The sequence below is a fragment of the Sus scrofa genome, chromosome 3 (assembly GCF_000003025.6).
Source record: "Sus scrofa isolate TJ Tabasco breed Duroc chromosome 3, Sscrofa11.1, whole genome shotgun sequence".
Classification (NCBI taxonomy): domain Eukaryota; kingdom Metazoa; phylum Chordata; class Mammalia; order Artiodactyla; family Suidae; genus Sus; species Sus scrofa.
In genome coordinates, this window is record NC_010445.4 from 120229174 (window position 1) to 120249004 (window position 19831).

At 45.2% G+C, this 19831-nt stretch overlaps 1 protein-coding gene across 1 annotated transcript in view; it reads right to left on the reverse strand.

The window, feature by feature from the left end:
• VSNL1 (visinin like 1) overlaps positions 1-19831 on the reverse strand; it is a 110261-nt gene that overhangs the window by 51277 nt on the left and 39153 nt on the right. Inside the window, exon 2 of the mRNA XM_021087821.1 lies at positions 18886-19052. Coding sequence (XP_020943480.1) covers positions 18886-19047 — 162 coding nt within the window. The 5' untranslated portion in view covers positions 19048-19052. The remainder of the gene's footprint in view (positions 1-18885; positions 19053-19831) is intronic.

The window sequence follows — 19831 nt, forward strand, 5'->3', positions numbered from 1 at the left end:
TGGATGAGTGAACCGTAGCATGGGCGAATCCACCTCCTGGGAAATGAAACAACTGCTGTCACCTAGAGTCACCTGTCCCCAATCGGCATCATATTTAAGCCCAGTGGTAACTTGGGATGCATTTCAGAGTCATCTTGGGTCTCTTTCTAAGTATAGATGTTGATCTCACCTCCTTTGTACTGAATCGGAGGATGCAGAGGTGGGCCCCATCAGCCACTCAGAAATCAGGACCCAGCTTCCCTGGCCTCTTTGGAGATGCCCTTGCAGTGGCTGGAGGGTCATCTCTTTGGCATATCTGGGATGATCCATTCGGTAAGGTTTGGTGGGACTGAGTGTTTACTTGGATTTTCCCAACCACAGGAACCATTGCTCAGTGTCCCACACTCACACCCACCTCCCCACCTCCCACCCCGCCACCCCCCGGAGTCCTCTGATAGGATATTTGTGGAGGGAGAAGAGGGCCTTTATACTGGGGACGCTTTGAGAGGGGGAATCCTTGCTGGTCAGTCCCTCACACAAGCCACAGGGACCATACAGGTGTCAAGCACCCTCCACGGTCACCCTCTGCTTCCCTCCTCAGGGCTGAGAGCTTCAGCCTCAGTAAAGAGCCACAACACAGTGAGGGGTTTTTTTGGCCAAAGGGGGCCAGAGTCAAGGAAGGCAAAAACTTTCAAAATACCCATCCCTTTTCTGTCCCTAACACACACATGCGTGTGTGCGCGCACGTACATGCACGCACTCTCACACACACACACACACACACACACACACACACACACACACTCCTGGAGTAAAGGTCAAGGCTTGGTAAATTTCCGTCCCCGATGATTGACATTTGTTTTCTTTTTATGGCGCACCTGCAGCATCTAGAATTTCCCCAGCTAGGGGTCAAATCGGAGCTGCAGCTGAGGCCACAGCCACAGCAACTCTGGATCCAAGCTGCATCTGTGGTTTACACTGAAGCTTGCAGTGACACTGGATCCTTAATCTGTTGACTGAGGCCAGGGATCAAACCTGCATCCTCAGAGAGACAATATCGGGTCCTTAACCTGCTAAGCCACAATGGGAACTCTGATGGAGAAAATTTTGACTTGTGTTGCTCACCTGTGTAATGTGATGTGGGTTTCAGCAGATAAAGAAGGTCCCCTCTACAGGCCCTGGAAATTTCACCACTATCATTTTGACTTTTCTGCTAAGCTATAAATCTCTTAGCAAGGTGTACATGCTAAGTCTAATCAGTCATTTATACATTAGTATAAATAAACTGGTTAGAAACATTTGGGGTGCAAGTTTGGATGAGGGGATGGTAGCAGTAGACAGGTACCGGGAGAGAGAAAAGTGAAGGGGGTGCTAGGATCCACTGGCTCATGTCACAGTTGGAGCCACCACTGTCCTCTTCAGAATAATTTTCCAAACCTCATCCCAGACTAAAAAAAGGCTGTCTTTTGGCCCAGTTCAAGCCACTTCCTGTATAAAGCCAGCCACAGAGCAGTCACAGGTGAGTGTGCATATTTGTTACAGGCACAGTCACCCTTCATTTTATCTCTGTACAAGCTTCGTCTCTCAGCATAAGGATTGATCACAACAGAGCTGTGCTGAAGGCACTGAAATCTCCATCACTGAGATGAAGAAATGGAAGCTCAGAGAGTTTATGTAATTTATCCAAGGTCACACAGTAAAGGCCAGAGCTGCGGGTACCAAAGTTAAAGCCTGTGCACAGCTCAGCCATTGGCTGTGTGACCTTAGACACGTTATTACTCTCTGCGTGCAGCTGCTTCATCTGCAACATGGAGACAGGAAAGGCACCAAGTACAAAAGGCTACTGCAGGAATTAAGTGAATTGATACACAGAACATACGCAGAACAATGCCTGGCATAGAGTAAGTGCTGCATAAGTGTTTGCTGTCACTGGGCTCATCCTTGTTATCGTTACTACTCGATACTGCTTCCAGGGGACTCCAGCTTCTCTCAGCATCTACTGGGCACAGAGTAGAAATGTAGTAAATATCAGCTCCCTCCCTCTCCCCCTCTCCTTTGTCTTTCTGAAAATTGCCATCAGGACCAGAAAAGAGTCACAACTGCTTCTTTTATGGAACAAAGATTTTCATGTTCCCCGGGAGAAAGAGCCAACACAGGCACCACTGGATCAAAGCAGGCAGAGTTCCGGGCTTCAAGGGGTGGCTCTTGCCTGGGCAGAATTCAGAGGAAGATTCCTTGGAAACACACAGTGGAGACGGAGAGCCAAGGCCCTGTCACCCGGATGTTTCCAGTCCCATATCAGTGACACTTTGCAATCCAACGTCATGTTCTCAGTCCTCGACAGGGCTCTTCTGATAAAGGGTTGACTAATGGGCAGGAAGGGGAACATTCTGCCAATGTGCTTGTTTCCATTAGATTATGGATGTATTTTTAGTGTGGCTGAGGAATATCTAGGATCTTGCCTGGCAAGATGATTTTGTGGCCTAGGACTAGGAAGAAATAAATCTCAGCCAAAAAAAAAAAAAAAAAAAGACTGCAAATACTTGCTGCTGTCAGGAGCTCCTTCTTTTCGTTGCCAACTGGCTTGAATGTTAAGATGTGGCTCAAGTATTATTTCTTCTGGGAAGCACCCCCTAGAGCCTCTTCATAGCACTGCCCACTTTTCACTGCTTCTAGTACATTTACCTCATTGTATCATCTGTGCCCATTTACTTCAAAGTCTCCACCATTGACTGAGCTCATTAAGGACAGGAGTCATGGCTACTGGTCCATTTCAGTATCCCGGCTCTTAATTTGGGACTTTTGTAGAGTAGATGCTCAATAATGCTTTAATGAATAAATAGATGGATAGATAAATGGATGGGTGGATGGATAAATGGATGGATGGATGAATGAATGGATAGATGGATGGACGAATGGATGATTGGATAGATGGAAGGTATACAAAGACCAGTCATTCTGCATCAGTAAATCTTCAATGAATGTGAATTTGTGTCCTAGGTCTCAGGATCTTTCAACCATCATTAGGTATTTATCCCTCATGTGATGCTGCATTTGTCTGATGCCCACCAGAGGCCTGCTATCATATCATATTCAAGTCATGTGGGCAAATAAACGCCTCTGATGCCAAACTGACACAAGGAGAGAAACCCAAGCTCTAATCATGGTCCACTAGTTCAGTGGCACACCTGGCAGAGGCACCCCAGTGGGGAGGAAGATTCGAGGAACAGGCACAGGAAAAAGGTAGAGGTGACATGGGCTTCTGTGTTAGCAAATTATGGACCACAGTTTCTCATGTTTAAAAAACAAACCCCAGTGTCTGCATTGTATGGAGTGACTGATCATTGGTACCTTTGTGGCCTCACTTAACTCTCTATTTGGATGAAGTTTCCATCAGGCCCTGATGCATCAGACAGAGCAAAGCCCTGGGGAGGAGGTTGGGTCCAGTCCAGGCAGCAGAACTAGGTAATGGCACCACACATTTTTGGGAAAACAAAAACACACACAGAGTGAATCCACTCCTGGTGTTACGGCCTCAAATCTCAACCACAGAGAAGCTCAAATAGCTGCACATCTTGCACTTGACCTTAGAGGAGAGATGGGTGACAGAAAGGAGACCTCCAAAAATATACCCTAGAGACTGCTAGCTTTTGCCCATCATGTAGTCTTCTCTCCTTCCAGGGTGATTGACTTTTTAGCTGGGCCTATGGCCATCCAAAATTAAGGCTGCTTTCCCAGTGTCCCTTGCAGCTAGGTGTTGCCATGAGACTAAGCTCTAGATACCACTGAGGTGATGTATGCAATTTCAAGGCCTTGCCCTTAAAAGAGAAGGGTATAGTCTCCCATCTCTTCTGACTTCTTCTGCCAGCTGGAATATGCTGCTGTGAGGAGCCAGTTGCAAATGTGAGAATCAGAGCAACACACACCCTAGGAAAGTGCACCAGGAGAGAAAGGGACTGAGTCCCTAATGGTTTGCAGAGCAGAGCTACCAGGCCAGCTTGGACTTTCTTTGTGTGTGTGTGTGTGTGTGTGTGTGTGTGTTGGTTTTTTTTTTTTTTTAGGGCCACACTGCAGCCTATGGAAGTTCCCAGGCTAGGGGTCAAATTGGAGCTGCACATGCTGACCTATGCCACAGCCACAGCAACACAGGATTTGAGCCACATCTACAACCTACACCACAGCTCACGGCAATGCCGGATCCTTAAACCACTAATTGAGGCCAGGGATCAAACCCACCTCCTCATGGATACTGGTCGAGTTCATTACCACTGAGCTACAGTGGGAACTCCCACAGCTTGGACTTTCTATGAGAGAAAAACAATCCTCAGTCGTGTTGAAACCACGTGAGTCTCTGTCACGCTTAGCTGAACTTTTAACCAAGGCAGCCATATAAACAAATTAAATGTGTATGTATGTGTAAAATCACACACATGCACACTCAGCAGAATCTTTATGTCTCCTCCCTTGACAGTTACAAATTCAACTGAGTGTTGGTCCTTCGAGGGAGGCATTCGTCCAGTTGTACAGTAAACACATATTAACATATGTTGCTAACATAACATAACAGGGCGTCTCCTTAAATATCTTTGAAATTTGAAAGGAAATGGTAAAACTGATTATTAGGGAAATGATCATCCTTGCTTTTTATATATTATGTTAATTCCCTATTAGCTGGAACCTTCAGTTACCCAAAGCTTTTCTTCATCAGTCTGGACAGTAAAATTTTTCTATTTAGGTGGCAGAGCCAGGGTGTCCCCTACTTCCAAGGGTCCTTACCATGTCCTATGTTCTCATCCTGAGAGCTGAATGCACCATCCCTTTTCATCCCTCGACTCCAGGACATGCCCTAACTCTTCCCAGTTGGTCCTGTCTTATGTAATCTCTCCCAAAGCCAGCCAGTGAGTTACCCTGGCAACACAGCTGTGTCATCTTGAGAGATGTCTCCTGGCACCAGCTTCTGAATCTGTAAGAGATTTTACTGGGGCCGAGTTGTGAAGCCACAACATATTAGCTTTAACACAGTGTCATCATTTATTGTGCTCTTGGTAGACATGTCACATTTTTTAAATGTGGATAAAAATAAGTCCTACCTTGACTATGCAGTGAGATTTACTTAGAAAGCAGATAGAGCCATCTATTTTCAGAGACCATCTATGTCTCTTATGGTCTCCCTTGCATCTCTTTTAAAGAAAATCCTTTTAGTTCTCACTTTTTAAAAAATACAATCTCATTACAAACCCAAACGTAACTAGCCCAATTTTCTAGGCCAGCTTTTTCATATTAGACATTGCGAGTCTGACATTTTGCATTTCCTCTTTGGGAAAAACAGTATTTAAGGAAGTTCACGGACGACTCACGTTTTGCTGGCAAGGGCCTTGCATAGTCATAAGAAAATTAGCCACCTGACTCTGAGAATGGGGATGCTGTGCTATCCTGTTACGAGATGTGGCATCTTCTTTCCTTAAACGTTCTATATCAAAATGGTTCATTATGAATCTCTGTAGGTTTATTACTCTGATAACCCACCAGAAAATGTTTCATTCCGTTTATTTATTCTTCAAACTGAACTTCAGCTAATCCGAAAGATAGAGTCCTTTATGCATTTGTTCTATCAACCAATTAGTTTTGGTTTTTGGGTTCTGGGGATACAGAGATGAGTAAGACACTGTCACTGCCCCTGTGAGTAGCTGGGTGGGAAAACTGCTATGATGCCAAGCGACATGTGGTACAGGGACATTCACGTCTAGCAGAGATCTAGTGACAGCTCCACGTGGCTCCTAGAATCTCGGCTTTGAAAAAGATCTTAAGAGGTCATATGGTTCTCTCCATCATTTCACAGAGGTAGAGCCTGAGGCTGTGCTTACCTCTTCAACCCCTCACCTTCTACCTCTCATCTCCTCTGCTCAGCCACATCCAACTCCTTTCTTCTGTCCACAGAGCAGATCCCTCCCATATATCTGCCTTTTTATTTATTTATTTTTATTAAAAAATTTTTTTGTTGTCTTTTGTTCTTTTAGGGCTGCAACCGAGCGAGGCATATGGAGGTTCCCAGGCTAGGGGTCTAATCTAAGCTGTAGCTGCTGGCCTACGCCAGAGCCGCAGCCACGCCAGATCTGAGCCGCGTCTGCGACCTACACCACAGCTCACGGCAATGCCGGATCCTTAACCCACTGAGCAAGGGCAGGGATCAAACCTGCAACCTCATGGTTCCTAGTTGGATTTGTTTCCGAGGCACCACGACGGGAACTCCCATATCTGCCTTTTGAAATTCATTTTATCTGCTTGTTTTATTTCACTTCCCTTGGACACACAGTCAGCCTTCCCCGGTTTTCCACTCACCCAACTCCAACACTGCTGACAAGAAACTCTTGTGCTAGAGATGCAGGCACCGTCGGATCCTCTGACTCACAAACCTTCACAAGTACCCTGGCCTTTCATTTGTCTGAGGAGGAAACTCAGTCCATCAGACCCCTTGACTCCAGGTCCCTTGCTCCTCCCACCTGTCTACACTCCACCTAGAAGTCATCTGGAAACACACCATTGTTTATTTGAATGTTTTAAATGAAAAAAACTATACAAACTCCCCTTCCTAGGAGGGATCAGGTCACCTGAGATTTCCAGCAGGGCACTGGCAATGGAGTCAATGGAGCCTTTCCCATACGATGCTGTGAAAGTTATTAGCCAGTCTGTGCCTCAGTTTTCGCATTTGGAAAATGGGGGTGGGGTGGGGGGGAATAATATTGTCTACCTTATACACCTGTGTGAGGATCAGATGAGTTAACACACACAAAATATTGTGCTTGGAACAGCACCTGACACTCGCTAAGCACTCAATGAATGTTGGCTATTATCATCTATCCATAATCCACCCATGCATCTAGTCACACTTTGGCTTGTTCTAGAAAGGACCTGGAGTTCTCACTGAGGCACAGTGGGTTAAGAATCTGACTGCAGCAGCTTGGGTTGCTGTGGAGGTATGGGTTCGATCCCTGGACAGGCAGAGTGGGTTAAAGGATCCAGTGTTGCCGCAGCTGCAGCGTAGGTCACAGCTGCAGCTTGGATTCAATCCCTGGCCTAGGAACTTCCATATGCTGTGGGTGCAGCCATTAAAAAAAAAAAGAAAGGACCTAAGGTGCCTGGTTTTACTGTATTTTTTGTTGTAATGACAACCTTCCCCCTCTCTACCCACCTCCGGGGTGTGACAGTCAGTCCCCTAGAGCAAACAGTGAATTAGTGGGTTGCACAGGGATAACACGGACCTTCCCTGCTGCCTACATCAATATCTCGTATGAGGATGCTTTGTCTCAAACGGGATCCTGCTCCTCTAGTTCAGCCCTCAGAGAGGGCTGTGCACATGCCCCAAATACCCTACCTGGTTGCCTCGCCCAGGAGGAGTCATGTTCTCCCAGAGGTTTTCTTGGGAGTCAGTGTAACACCTCCAAGGCTGTGACTCTGTGGCAGAGGAGCACAGGGACAGGGAGAATTTCCGGGCTGCTGGCTTACTTCCCCACCCCACCGCTGGGAGGATTCCCACTGCCACTTGCACCTGGGATGGCTCTTCTCTTTCTCTTTTCTCCTCTTCCCCTCTTTCCATGTGGAAGCAGAATGGCTGGCCAGCCCTGACAGGGTACTGGGTCACAGGACTGAAAGCCAAGACAGCTCTCCCCCCAAGGGGGAACGGTGCTCCAGAGCAAATGGTAGCTTGAGGCAGTAGGGAGGTGAACAGACCCAGAAGGCCAGCTTCCTCAACTTTGGACTCTGTCACCAGTCCCATGTGCCCCCGTAATAATGAGCATGACCTTGGGCATGAATTGAGCACCTTCAGCAGCACGCACTTGTAAGGTCGCTGTGAAGAATCACTTAACAGCTGCGGAAGCTGAAGCTAAAGGATATGGAGGGCGCTGTCCAAGAGCTGGCAGCTCTCAGGGGGCAGCAGAACCTGAGCTCAAACCGGGGTGTCTGGCTCCAGGGCTGCTCTTTCGGCAAAAGCAGCTGCCTTTTCAGCTCTTACTTAACACATATTCTAAGCTGCTCTCTCGATCTCTGATAGATCCAAGCCCTAAATGACAATATGCATAACTTCAGCTCATATCATCTAGGAAAAAATACTTACCCAGGACCATATCCCTCTGCACTCGTCCCTGAACACATTCTGAACTGCGCTGATACGACAACCCATTTGTCTTTCATTTCAAATCAGAACACATCGAGGTGGCTTCTTTATGTCAGTGAGGGAGAGAGTTCATCTACAGAAGACATGCGTGTGAATGCTGCCTGCAAGAGCCAGACCCAGCTGGTCCTCCTGGAACACCCAAAATTACTGCCATTGCCCTCAAAGTTTTGATGAATCTACTTCTTTGTCAGTGAGTGGAGGGCTCAGAGCCAGCAGTCCTGGCTAGAAACTGGACCAGGATGACAGGACTGGACTAGTCTTGGGGGCTGGGGTCAGCTTCCACCACGAAAGGGAGGAGGCAGAGAGGCTGCCTGGGCAGACAGGCCATGTATGAAGGAAAATTCCAATGCCCTGAGTGTTCCAGGAGGTGCCAACCATTCCAAGATCAGAGCCTTGCCCACCTACTGCTGGCCACCTGCTCTGAGGAGGCAATATGTTTTCACCCTCTCTGTCTACGTCTTTCTTAGGATCCCCAGCTCCGGCACTGCCCCTGTTCCCCTCTGCCCCGGAAGCCCTATCAGACCCTCCCTGGCCCTTCTCACCTCACCCCCATGCCCCCGAGCTCTCAAAGCCCTGACTGACCCAAAAGCTGTATTAGCTCTTGGGTTGTCACTGCGCTTGTCTGCTTGGAAGGCTTCATCTTCCCAGATGGCCCTTCCACGGCTGTCCTACCTTCCCTGCTTCCCTCGTGTTTAGTGCAGCACAGACAAGGTAGAGCCAGTAAATACCTGACGAATATCGCAGTCAACTTTGGTGCAAGTCCTTTGCTTGAGGGTACACTGTGGGCTCTTGCAGCTTCACCCACTGAGTCATTGGGACCACTTACAGGGGAAATGAAAAATACCTCCTCATGAGACTGTTTTAAGAGGAATACGGCACAAGGTCACCAGAATGTCCATGGTCATTAAACCATGGAAACCTTATCTTTGCCTGGTCTACAACATTCAGGACTTCAGAGATTTTCTGGCATCCTGCGCCTTCTGTGATTGGGGCCCCCTCACATCTCCAACCTCACTTTTTCCCTGTTAACTCCTTGGTGATCCAGCATTTTAGCCAACACAGTGGCTTGCTATTCCCCACACCAACTCCTGCCCAACCCCCGCCCTGTACCCTTGCTTAGGTTTTCCAACCTCTTAGAATGTCATCCTTGCAGATGCAAATCCTACCTATATGTGTAGGCATCATGAAATCTTCAGTAAAGAGATTTATATAGACGTTTGCTACATTAGAATATCTACGAGGGTCTTGGGCCAAATAGCACTTTCTCTATGATCTCTTAGCTCTGCACGTGAATTGCTGCACTAGGCTGCAAGCTCTTAAAGGAGTGAGGGAGTCTGAGGCCAACTTTGTATCCTCCATGGCTCTTGGTTACGGACTTGTTATAGATACCGCTTGGTAGTGGATGGCTGCTGAAAGCTTCTATGGATGATTATCTACAAAAGGCTTCCCCTAAGAGAGCTAAGGGGGCCCCTGGACCTTCAATAGATGGATTCAGGCCTCTTCTGTGGCTGATCTCCTCCTTCTCTCCCCAGTGAGGACAGGAGTACCCTGCATCTGTCTTAGAGCTCAGCACAGGACACGATTCACAGCAGCATCAGCACAGTCATGAGGAGGGGGCCCTAAGCTCCATAAAAACCCTTGGAGAGAAACAGATGAGGGTTTAAGTGGAGACGCCAGAGTGCATAATCAATAAGACAGACGGCTTTCTTCCAGCAGGTGCCGAATAGGCCACAGGAGGGGAGGAAATGATTTCCACCAACATGGATCAATAATATGAGATCCAGGTCCCTATCACCCTTTCAAAAGGGTCAGAAAGATCCAAAGACATAAAACAGCTTTACACTAAGGAGTCCAGACATGATCTGGTATCTTCAAGTCCAACCCTATCACAGAAATGAGCTATTTTCTCCTCTTTGGCTCTACTTCCAATTAGAATGGATTGTCCTGTAACAATTAGCGGAAGACAGTAGCCAACAGGAGAGTAGGTCCTTCTGGCTTTAAACCTTCATAACCGGGCTGGAGTTGAGCCTCATCCATTTGGATGTTAATTGGAGCAATTAGGACATAGTTCCTTGGACAGCGCTCCCCTTCCGCTCCTCTTCTCCAGGGCGTCTGTTTCCTCTTTTGTAAAATGGGGGCAGGGTGCACCGAGAGGCTTCTAAAGGGCTCTTTCCAGCCTTATCCTGGGGACTGAGAAGTAGAGGCAGCCTCTAAGAGCATTCCTTCGGATGGCTTGGCTGAAAAGACCGTTCTTATCTCTCTAGCCGACACCTGCCCTATCATGGGAAAGCAAAATCCCAAGGTGTGGAAGCCATTCAAAATAATTTCACACCCTTTGAGATAGGAGAAGGTTATCACTGCTGCCCCTCTGGGATAAACGCTCTCTCTCACACAAGACCTGCGGGTAGTGGCTAGCTATTCCCGAGACAACCTCACAGTAATAAAATTTGTCTTTGGAGTCTCACAGGAGACTTTGTTTTCCCAGAGCTGTAACTTTACTGTCATCTCTTCCTCGAGATTTCGGACCCCCAGCTCTTGGTTCCCACGTTAATTCAAACTGAAGTACAGCCCAGATCATGTTGGCAAACATTCCAAATGGAAATGAATTCCCAGGTTCGCACTAAAAACTGCAGCGTCCTCAGCAGCCCAATCTGGATAACATTTTGTGTCTTATGTAATGCCTATTTCCCAAAGGAATTAAAATGCTTCTGTATATAGCTCTGCCCAACAATTTTTAATAAGATCCATTCCTAATTACCTCTTACAAACAAGCAGAATCTGAGTCCCTGAAAACCCATCACCCCCCACCAAATCTTTTCTTGAGCCAAGAATATTATTTTCAAAATGATTTGAATCAGATGTGGAGAGGCAATAATTGTCATCTCTGTCACATTTTCTTTTGATAAAATATCTGATAGAGGTGCCAGCTCTTGATGCCCCAGCCCAAGAGACTGGGCTGTTTGGCATGTAAAAGTCTTCCCATGCCCAGGTGCCTAAGATGAGCCATTGATCAGTCACTTTAAATGTTGGCTCTCATGTGACGTATGCAGGGCTCAAAGTAGTCTCCCCATCTGACGGATGAGGAATTTGAGGGCCACAGTGGTTTGCTGGCTTATTTAACAACCTTTAACTGTAAGGTTTTCCCAAGTTCACACGACTATATATGGTAGAGCCAGGTACCCATCCAGCCTTCTGATTAAACCACATCACATTTACATGTATTTTGGCAAAATATTGATAGCAGTATATGCTCTGGGAAAAAGAGAAAGGCTCTAACTAGTGAAAAGGTAAGAAAAAGCTCACAGAATTGTGATGCAAAGCCATAATGTTCTTGTTAACAGAGATGGGGGAGGGGGACCAAAGTCATAGGAACTCAGAGGGGAAAGAGACTGTCCTGGCTTTGAGAATAGAGAGATCAAAGAATGCTCTTCCAAGGAGATGTTCTGAGATGGTGCCAGAAGGATGGCTGGGATGGAGCAACAAGAGAGCTTTTGATGCATCTGCTTCACAACAAAGCAGGCCAGAGAAGCTCCCAGATGCTTGCTCCTGAATGTGGCCCAGAGGATGGATGCAGGAAGCACAGCAAGGAGGGGAGAACGCTGCCTGCAAGGTGGCCCAGGTGTTCAACTCTGCTGGCCTCTCTGCAGCCCTGGTCAAGTCTCCTGACTTTCCTATCCCTGTGGCGTGGAATGGCAAGGAAGTCTGGTTCCTCGGCCATGGTGAGAATCAAGGGAGCTAAGGGCCAGATTGAAGCACTTTAGAATGATCAAAAAGGAAGGGAAAAAGGGAGGGAGAAACGAGAGGAGGCCTGTGAGAGCAGCTCTTGGAGGAAGGAGTTTTATCTTCAACAGGTGGTCTTTCAGATTATCTTAGGTCAGCCAAGAGGTTTGGGTTTCTTTGTTTGTTTTATTGTGTTGTACTTTGGTTAAAGCTTAATATGCTCAATCTGATGGGCTTCCTGCCAACACTATGGAAAGGGGATCTCAAACACAACAGTTATTTTTTATTCTAGCCTTTGCGATTTGAGTCAGTGAGATTTTTGAGTTTCCAGACATGTCTTCACATCCAAATCACCCTTCCTTTAAGGCTTAGCTTCAATGTCACCTTCCCCACCAACCCCCCCTGGCTTCCAGGTCCCTCTTTGTCTATCTCTCTCTCTATCTATATCTATAGACACATATACCATTCACTTGACCTACAGCCTTCTTTTTTTTTTTTTATTGTTCCAATTTTAGTATATGTGCTGCCGAAGCGAGCACTTACAGGCTTCTTGATGGCACCAGACCCTAACTACCTAATGGCAGCAATCTGTGATGTTCTCAATAGACCCAGGGCCTACATCTGGCACATGTATGCTTCTGTTCTGCCTTTCTGCCAGGAAAGTTTATTTGAAAGTGTAGTTTGCAAGGGAAAATTTCTCCATTTGTCTTAGTGTCAGTTGAGAGCCAGGATCTCTGCTGTCATGGAAATTAGAATGTTAGGGCTGCCAAAGATTAAAAGTATCTTTAGTGATTCTTAACATTTTGGGGGCTTGCAAAGACTCTTTGATAAATCTGCAGAAAATTATCCCAAGAGTGTGTGGATACAAAATTTTACATATAATTTCAGTGTGTACAGAATTTCATAAGCCTCTCTCAGGATAGTCTTCGGTTAAGCTCTAGACCAGTGTTTTCTCAAAATGTCATTCACAGATTTTCTCCACTAAAACTCTCTGTGTGGATTTATTAAGAATCCAGACATTGGGGCTCTGTCCTAGGTCCAGGAGAATAGCAGCCCTGAGGAAGGGGCCCAGCAGTGAGCCCAAGTGGTCACACATTCAAGTGTGAGAGCCATTGCTAGAGGTTGATTCTCTCATTTGCACAGATGATGAATCTGAGAATCAGAGAGTCACTTGTCCAAAGTCATGCAGAAAACAGGGCAAAATCTGATGCACATGTTTTACTTCATATGCTACGAAGCAAAGAGTACATGCCTAAAATCCTACATTTATTTTATTTTATTTTGTCTTTTTTGTCTTTTTAGGGCTGCACCCGTGGCATATGTAGGTTCCCAAGCTAGGGGTCCAGTGGCGCCACAGCTGCCAGCCTATGCCAGAGCCACAGCAACGTGGGATCTGAGCCGCGTCTGTGACCCACACCACAGCTCATGGCAACACTGGATCCTTAACCCACTAAGCGAGGCCAGGGATCAAACCTGCAACCTCATGGTTCCTAGTCGGATTTGTTTCCGCTGTGCCACGACAGGAACTCCTAAAATCCTACATTTATTATACGTCTTCATATAATTTTTAGGAAGTGTGTTTTTTCCTCTAATAATAGGTTTTTAAACATAAGGGCATGATTTTAGAGTCAAATTCTAAAGCCATATAGAGGATTAGAGAATTTGGTAATAATACTTTATTACCTAGAAAATCTGTCTTATTCTATTAAAATATCTCTGTCATCAAATGTGTAGGTGCTCTTGATTCAATGATATCATTTGCTTTTATTTTGTTTTAATACTTGTCTCTGGGTAGTTGGAGCAATTGAATTTGGTGAGTAGATTTATATTTCTTATGCTTTGGGTCTAGAAAATTTCTCATAGAACGGAATTCCACCAACATATTTTGTTGTAAAATAAACATGGCTCTGAAAAGCTAAGTGAAAAGCATTATACAAAAAACATAAGGTGATATTCCAGCTCTGAGCAAGGGCAAGGCCCAGGACAGTGTCTGGCCTTCAGAGAGCCCAAAGGAAATGGGTCTTGAGTGAATGAAGGAATAAACCCTCTCCTTGATGGATAAGCTGCAAGTGCATTTCTAATAACCAAATTATAGAAGCTTTTCAGGAAATGACTGCCTGGATGGATAAGGAATGACTTGGCAGGAACTCTCTTGTTAGATGCAAATAGGTTTTACTAAAATTCAAACTGTTGGATTGGGGATGATCAGATTACACTCTGCCCCCGTCCCCCCCCACCCCCCACCCCGCCTCCCCGATGCCACTTGCCTCAGGTACATCTTCCAGTTGCTTAATACCTAACACTCTTGAGAAGAAAATTTGGTGCAATGGTTTTGCTTGGTGGAAAAGCTCAGAAGAACAATCCTTGGCTATTTAGTTACCTCTGAGAATTTATCTCTGTCTTCATCTGCAAAGTAATGCATGGTAGAGAGAGAGCAGATGGAGGGTGTAAGGGACAGGACATCAAGTGGTTGGTGGGACTGAATAAAGAAGGTCCTGAAAGCCACACTTGATCCTGTCTGGTGGCAGGGAGCCTTTGTACTGGAGAGAACAACCTAGAACTCAGTGTCCAAGAACCTGTGAAGGAAATGAGGCTGGCATTGCCTCGTGGTGGGCGGAAAGCATGGGACACACTATTTGATCCAGGCACCTTTTCCTATTGAACGGAGGGAGCCTCACCTCCTCCACTGTGAACACTGTATGCTGCCACTGGCTTTGGCCAGTGAAGGAAAACCTCTTTTCCACCTTATTTCTGAGAGTAAATGAGTACATCATCAATCATGATGGCAAAAACATCCCGTTATAGGTGACAAGTCATTTTTATTTCCCTTCTTTCCTTTTCGACTCCACCATTGAGGTGACAGGACAGGGCTTATTATTTCCATCAGGTAGATAAGGGAATAGATTCAGAGAGGCTGAGATCTTATCAACAGAACAACACAGCTGGGACTGAATCTCAGGTCCGTCAGATTCCAAACCCCATCACCTCTTAAAACTTAAGTCCCTTTTCTATTCAGCCTGAACCCACCCACGTGGTCCTGATGAAAACAACTGAAGGTCATAGTCCAAATGAATATCAAAATCCACTTAGCGCTTGGCAGGACTCTGTCAGGTTTGTGACTTGGTTTCTTGGGCTTTGGTGCCACGGGGACACAGTGAAGCAGGAATGATGTCAGCCTTCCAAGGAAGAGGACCTGGGTTAGGGACGCTTCCCCCCTCATGCAGCTGCTTGCTTTTCCCAGGGTTGATTTTCTCTTACAGGTCAATTTTCAAATTCTCTGAAAATTCAGTTCAAATTGCAAACACTCAATCTTAATGCATGATCTCGACTTGGCAGTCATTGTAATTGTTGGAAACAGGAAATTCTCAGGGGAAAAAAACAGGTACTTGTTTCTTGGTGACAAAATGCAAAATCTTCCTCCCCAACCTTTCAGCAGCAGCAGAGCTGAGGTCAGGATGCCTAAACGTCTGTCGTGACACAGACCTCCCTGTGTGTGCCCGGGGTCGGGGGCTGCGCGTTCCTGACGGGTGTCCTTACACCAGATACAAACCATGAGAAGTCTGCGACAGACAAGGAGTGGCGACTGTATTGGTTGGTCAGGACTGCCGTTGGCAACAACATACCGCAGACTGGGTGACTTAAAAATAAAAGCGTATTTTCTCACAGAGCTGGAGGGCAGAAGTCCAAGATCAAGGTGCTAGTAAGACTGGTTTCTTCAGAGGCCTCTCTCTTTTGTTTGCAGATGATCACTTGTGTCTTCACATGGTCTTTCTTTTCTTTCCCCTTCCTTCCCTCCCTCCCTGCTTTCCCTTTCTTTCTTCCTTCCTTCCTTCCTCCCTCCCTCCCTCCCTCTCGCTCTTTCTTTCTTTCCTTTCTTCTTCCTTTCTTTCCTCCCTCCCTCCCTCCCTTTCTCTTGCTCTTTCTTTCCTTTCTTTTCTTTTTTCTCTCTCTTTTTCGTTCTTTCTCTCTCTCTCTTTCTTTCCTTCCTTCCTTCCTCCCTTTCTCTTGCTCTCTTTCTTTCCTTTTCTTTCTTTCTTTCTCTCTCTTTCTTTCCTTCCTTCCTTCCTTTCTCTTGCTCTTTCTTTCTTTCCTTTCTTTTCTTTTTTCTTTCTTTCTTTCCTTCCTTCCTTCCTCCCTCCCTTTCTCTTGCTCGCTTTCTTTCTTTCTTTCTTTTTCTTTCCTTCCTTCCTCCCTCCCTCCCTTTCTCTCCCTTTCTCTGGCTTTCTCCTTCTTTCCTTTTCTTTCTTTCTTTCTTTCTTTCTTTCTTTCTTGCTTTCTTGCTTTCTCCTTCTTTCCTTTTCTTTCTTTCTTTCTTTCTTTCTTTCTTTCTTTCTTTCTTTCTTTTTCTTCCTTTCCTTTCTTTTCCTTTCCTTTCCCTTCCTTCCTTCCTTCCTTTCCTTTCTTTTCCTTTCCTTTCCCTTCCTTCCTTCCTTCCTTCCTTCCTTCTTTCTCTCTTTCTCTTTCTTTCCCTGTGGACGTGGCATGCTTTTGCTGTGATTCTCCTTTGTATTGTCCTTGGACATCTGTGAAAGGAGAGGAAGACTTCCCCTGCTTTCTGACTGTTTGATACAAGAGCACAGGCTGAGTTTGAATATGGCTAAGAGGCTGCCAAGAATCGAAACTCCATCCACGAAGTCATATATCCCTTTCCTGGAAAAAAAACCTCCAGTCTGGGGGAGTAGGGAGGCAGGAGTGGGGGATGATGTTGTATGCATACATCAGTTGTACCATAAAATATGGAGGGATGTTTAATGTTTACACACCCCCTTCCTTATTTCGAGGTGGATTTTATTTTCAGTGCTAAGTACTTCCAGCCCTTAAATAAAATACTTCATTTCCTGCATTTCAACTATTTCTTCAAAGGCAAAACCGCTCTCACTGTAAATAAATAGTAAAAAATGTGGCACACAGAGCTCTCTTAAACACGGAGTGACAGTTTGCATGGCCTTGACTGATATGAGAGTGCCTTTGACAAATCTCATTTGTCTGTACTTTTCCTTGAGGCTTTGAGGAAAGACAGTTCTGAGGCACAGGCTAACTCCTGGGTGATAAAATGGTAGAAGATGTGACTTTGAAAACTATGGAGAGTGGTATAATAATCTAGGAAAATGCATACCATCTCACTTCTCTGCAAAAGCAACTCATGTCAAGTGAATAACAAATGCATTTCTCAGCGCTTCCATATAAAAGATCTCTACATGCTCAAAACTACTCAGATGCTCTGAGAAATGTCTTGGTGGTTTTATAACACGCATACATGCCACTTTATGTGTACTTTTCTTTCTTTCCTTTTTTAATGGCCATACCCACATCATATAGATGTTCCTAGGCTAGGGACATCTACGCGACGCAGGTTCCTAGGCTGCAACCTACGCCACAGCTATAGCAACACCAGATCATTTAACCTACTGCACTGGGGCAGGGATCGAAGTCATGCCTCTGCAGTGACCTGAGCCACAGTCGGATTCTTAACCTCCTACACCACAGTGGGAACTCCCCACGTGTACCTTTCTACATATACTTAAAGAGATAGTTTTGTAGATACCTTGGGCCCTCACGTGGTCAGCCCTGGATTAGTGATAATCATGGGTCCCTGACACTCATTTGTGGTCCATGCAGGGTTAGGGAGCTTTTAGTAATGCACCAAGCATTTGCGGACCCACCACCCAAAGCCACTGCTGTGGCTTTGACACGATCTACATCTCACCATGTGGCTGTACTCCCATCCCACCCCTTGCCTGTCATACACTGGATATGACCATCAGTTTGAACCCTGTCTTCATCACTCTCTTGCTGTCCTCTTTATATGATTTTATTGCATTTATTGGTAGCCCTATAAAATATATTTTTATTGTATTTGTGTTTCATTTAGAGTATTCTGAGGTTTACTTTTTGCACTTAATGTTTCAGGGTGGCTGCAGTTCAACTGTTTTAACTGCTCTGTGAGCATACCACAGTTATTTCTTACTCTCCCTTTGATGGGCATTTGGGTTGTTTCCCAGTCTTGCTATTGTGAACAGTTCAGCCACAAGCATTCTTATACATGTCCCTTCTTGTATATGTGCAAGGCTGGAATCGCTGAGCAAAGGCTATGTGAGATGTTCAACTTCAGGAGAGAATGACAAGGTTTCATATTTTATACAATTATCCCATGCACCTATCCCAGGCCTGTGGTTCATATTGCCCACCTGACACTTGCTTCACCTAAATGATAAGAGCCCTATTTTCCATGTGGTGTTTTAGTCAGAAAAAGTTAAGAGAAAAACAGTGCGTTTCTTCCACAAGCCTCACAAACAAAAGGGAATGCTGTAGATTCTGCCAAATCTAGACCTGACACAATAGATAAAGTCAGACAAACCAAAACAATACCACTGCAGCACGAATTACACCTTCCCATGGAATACGTTTTATCGAATGTCCAAGGGGATAATACCTTCTAAACAGAACAAAATGCTGAGTTATAAGTCCATGCTTTAGACTTTGACAGAATGAAAACCATCACGGTAAACCTCCAGGTATATCAGAACTCCCTACTTCTTTTTAAGTGCAAAGCTGTGGGAATCTACCTTCTTTTCTTATTCACAAATAAGGAGACCTTTGTGGTGAAAAAACCCTCCCATTACTTTCTCTTTAGAGGTGCAGGTACCTGTAACGAGCCAAACAATGGTGCAATTAGCCTCTTGTTGGTAATTGTCAGCAAACACTATTATCTGAGATTTTCACTATTCTTTACCAAACGCTGTCATCCTCTGAACGCTGTTTGGTATTTTGATTGAATAATTACTCTTCCTGTTCAGAAAGTGCTTATCTCTGGAACACATCACATCCCTCCGCATTTTTTAAAAAAATGACCATTTTTCTTTTTTTTTCTTTTGGAGTAGAAAATAACACGAGTTGAAGCAAATTGGCTACTTTGAGCTGTAATTCTCTGCGGAGCTGCAGTTGATGAAGACAACATTATCTGGCCCATAGAAAAAAAAAAAAAAAAAAAAGGAGGTTAAAACCCAACTTACCTTCACATAGAGCTGCTGAAATTCCTCGAGATTCAGCCTCCCGCTTGGACAGTCCTTGAGAAACCCTTTGTACCATTGCTTGAGTTCATGCTCATTAAACTCTGTGCTCTTCACCAGGTCCTCCATCACTTCAGGGGCCAGTTTGCTATTCTGTTTCCCCATTTTGCCTGAAGAAAAGCAAATTAATGCAATTAGCGTTGTGGCTGTGATCATTTCAAGCTTGATTAGGAGCCAAGCTGGACTTCTGAGCAGGGCCGTGGTTGCAAGTCCCTTCAGTATGTCTGATCAAAGTCTCCCTAGGTCTGCTCCCTTTTATTTGGTATTCTAGAAAAGAGGGGAGTGAAAAAGACTTCTCCCAGTTCCAAAGGCTGTAGAATTTATCCTCCTCCATCATAGGTGTCATCTTTTACACAGCACTGACTCTCCAAAGGAAAGGCAATCATCCCTTTTTATGCTGTTCATAGAAAGTGTATAGAAACTGTCTATATTCTCCTTTTATGAATTATGATTCATTAGCATTTACTGCCCAGGTGCTTAATTCTCCTTTTAGTTTGTGGGAATATTAAGTGGGATCACTGACAAAAACAGTAAGAAGGCTTTTTGGCAAATGATCTAAAAGGGGCTTCGAAAATCTGATCAGCAAGGGTAGTCTACAGTTTCTGCTGTTTTTTCTTTTTCAAATGGAACCAGTTCATTTTTTAAAAAATGATTTTTATTTTTTCCATTATAGCTGGTTTACAGTGTTCTGTCAATTTTCTACTGTCCTGCAAGGTGACCCAGCCACACATACACATGTACATTCTTTTTCTCATATTATCATGCTCCATCATAAGTGACTAGATATAGTTCTCTGTGCTCTACAGCAGGATCTCATTGCTTATCCATTCCAAAGGCAATAGTTTGCATCTATTAACTACAAATTCCCAGTCCATCCTACTCCCTCCCC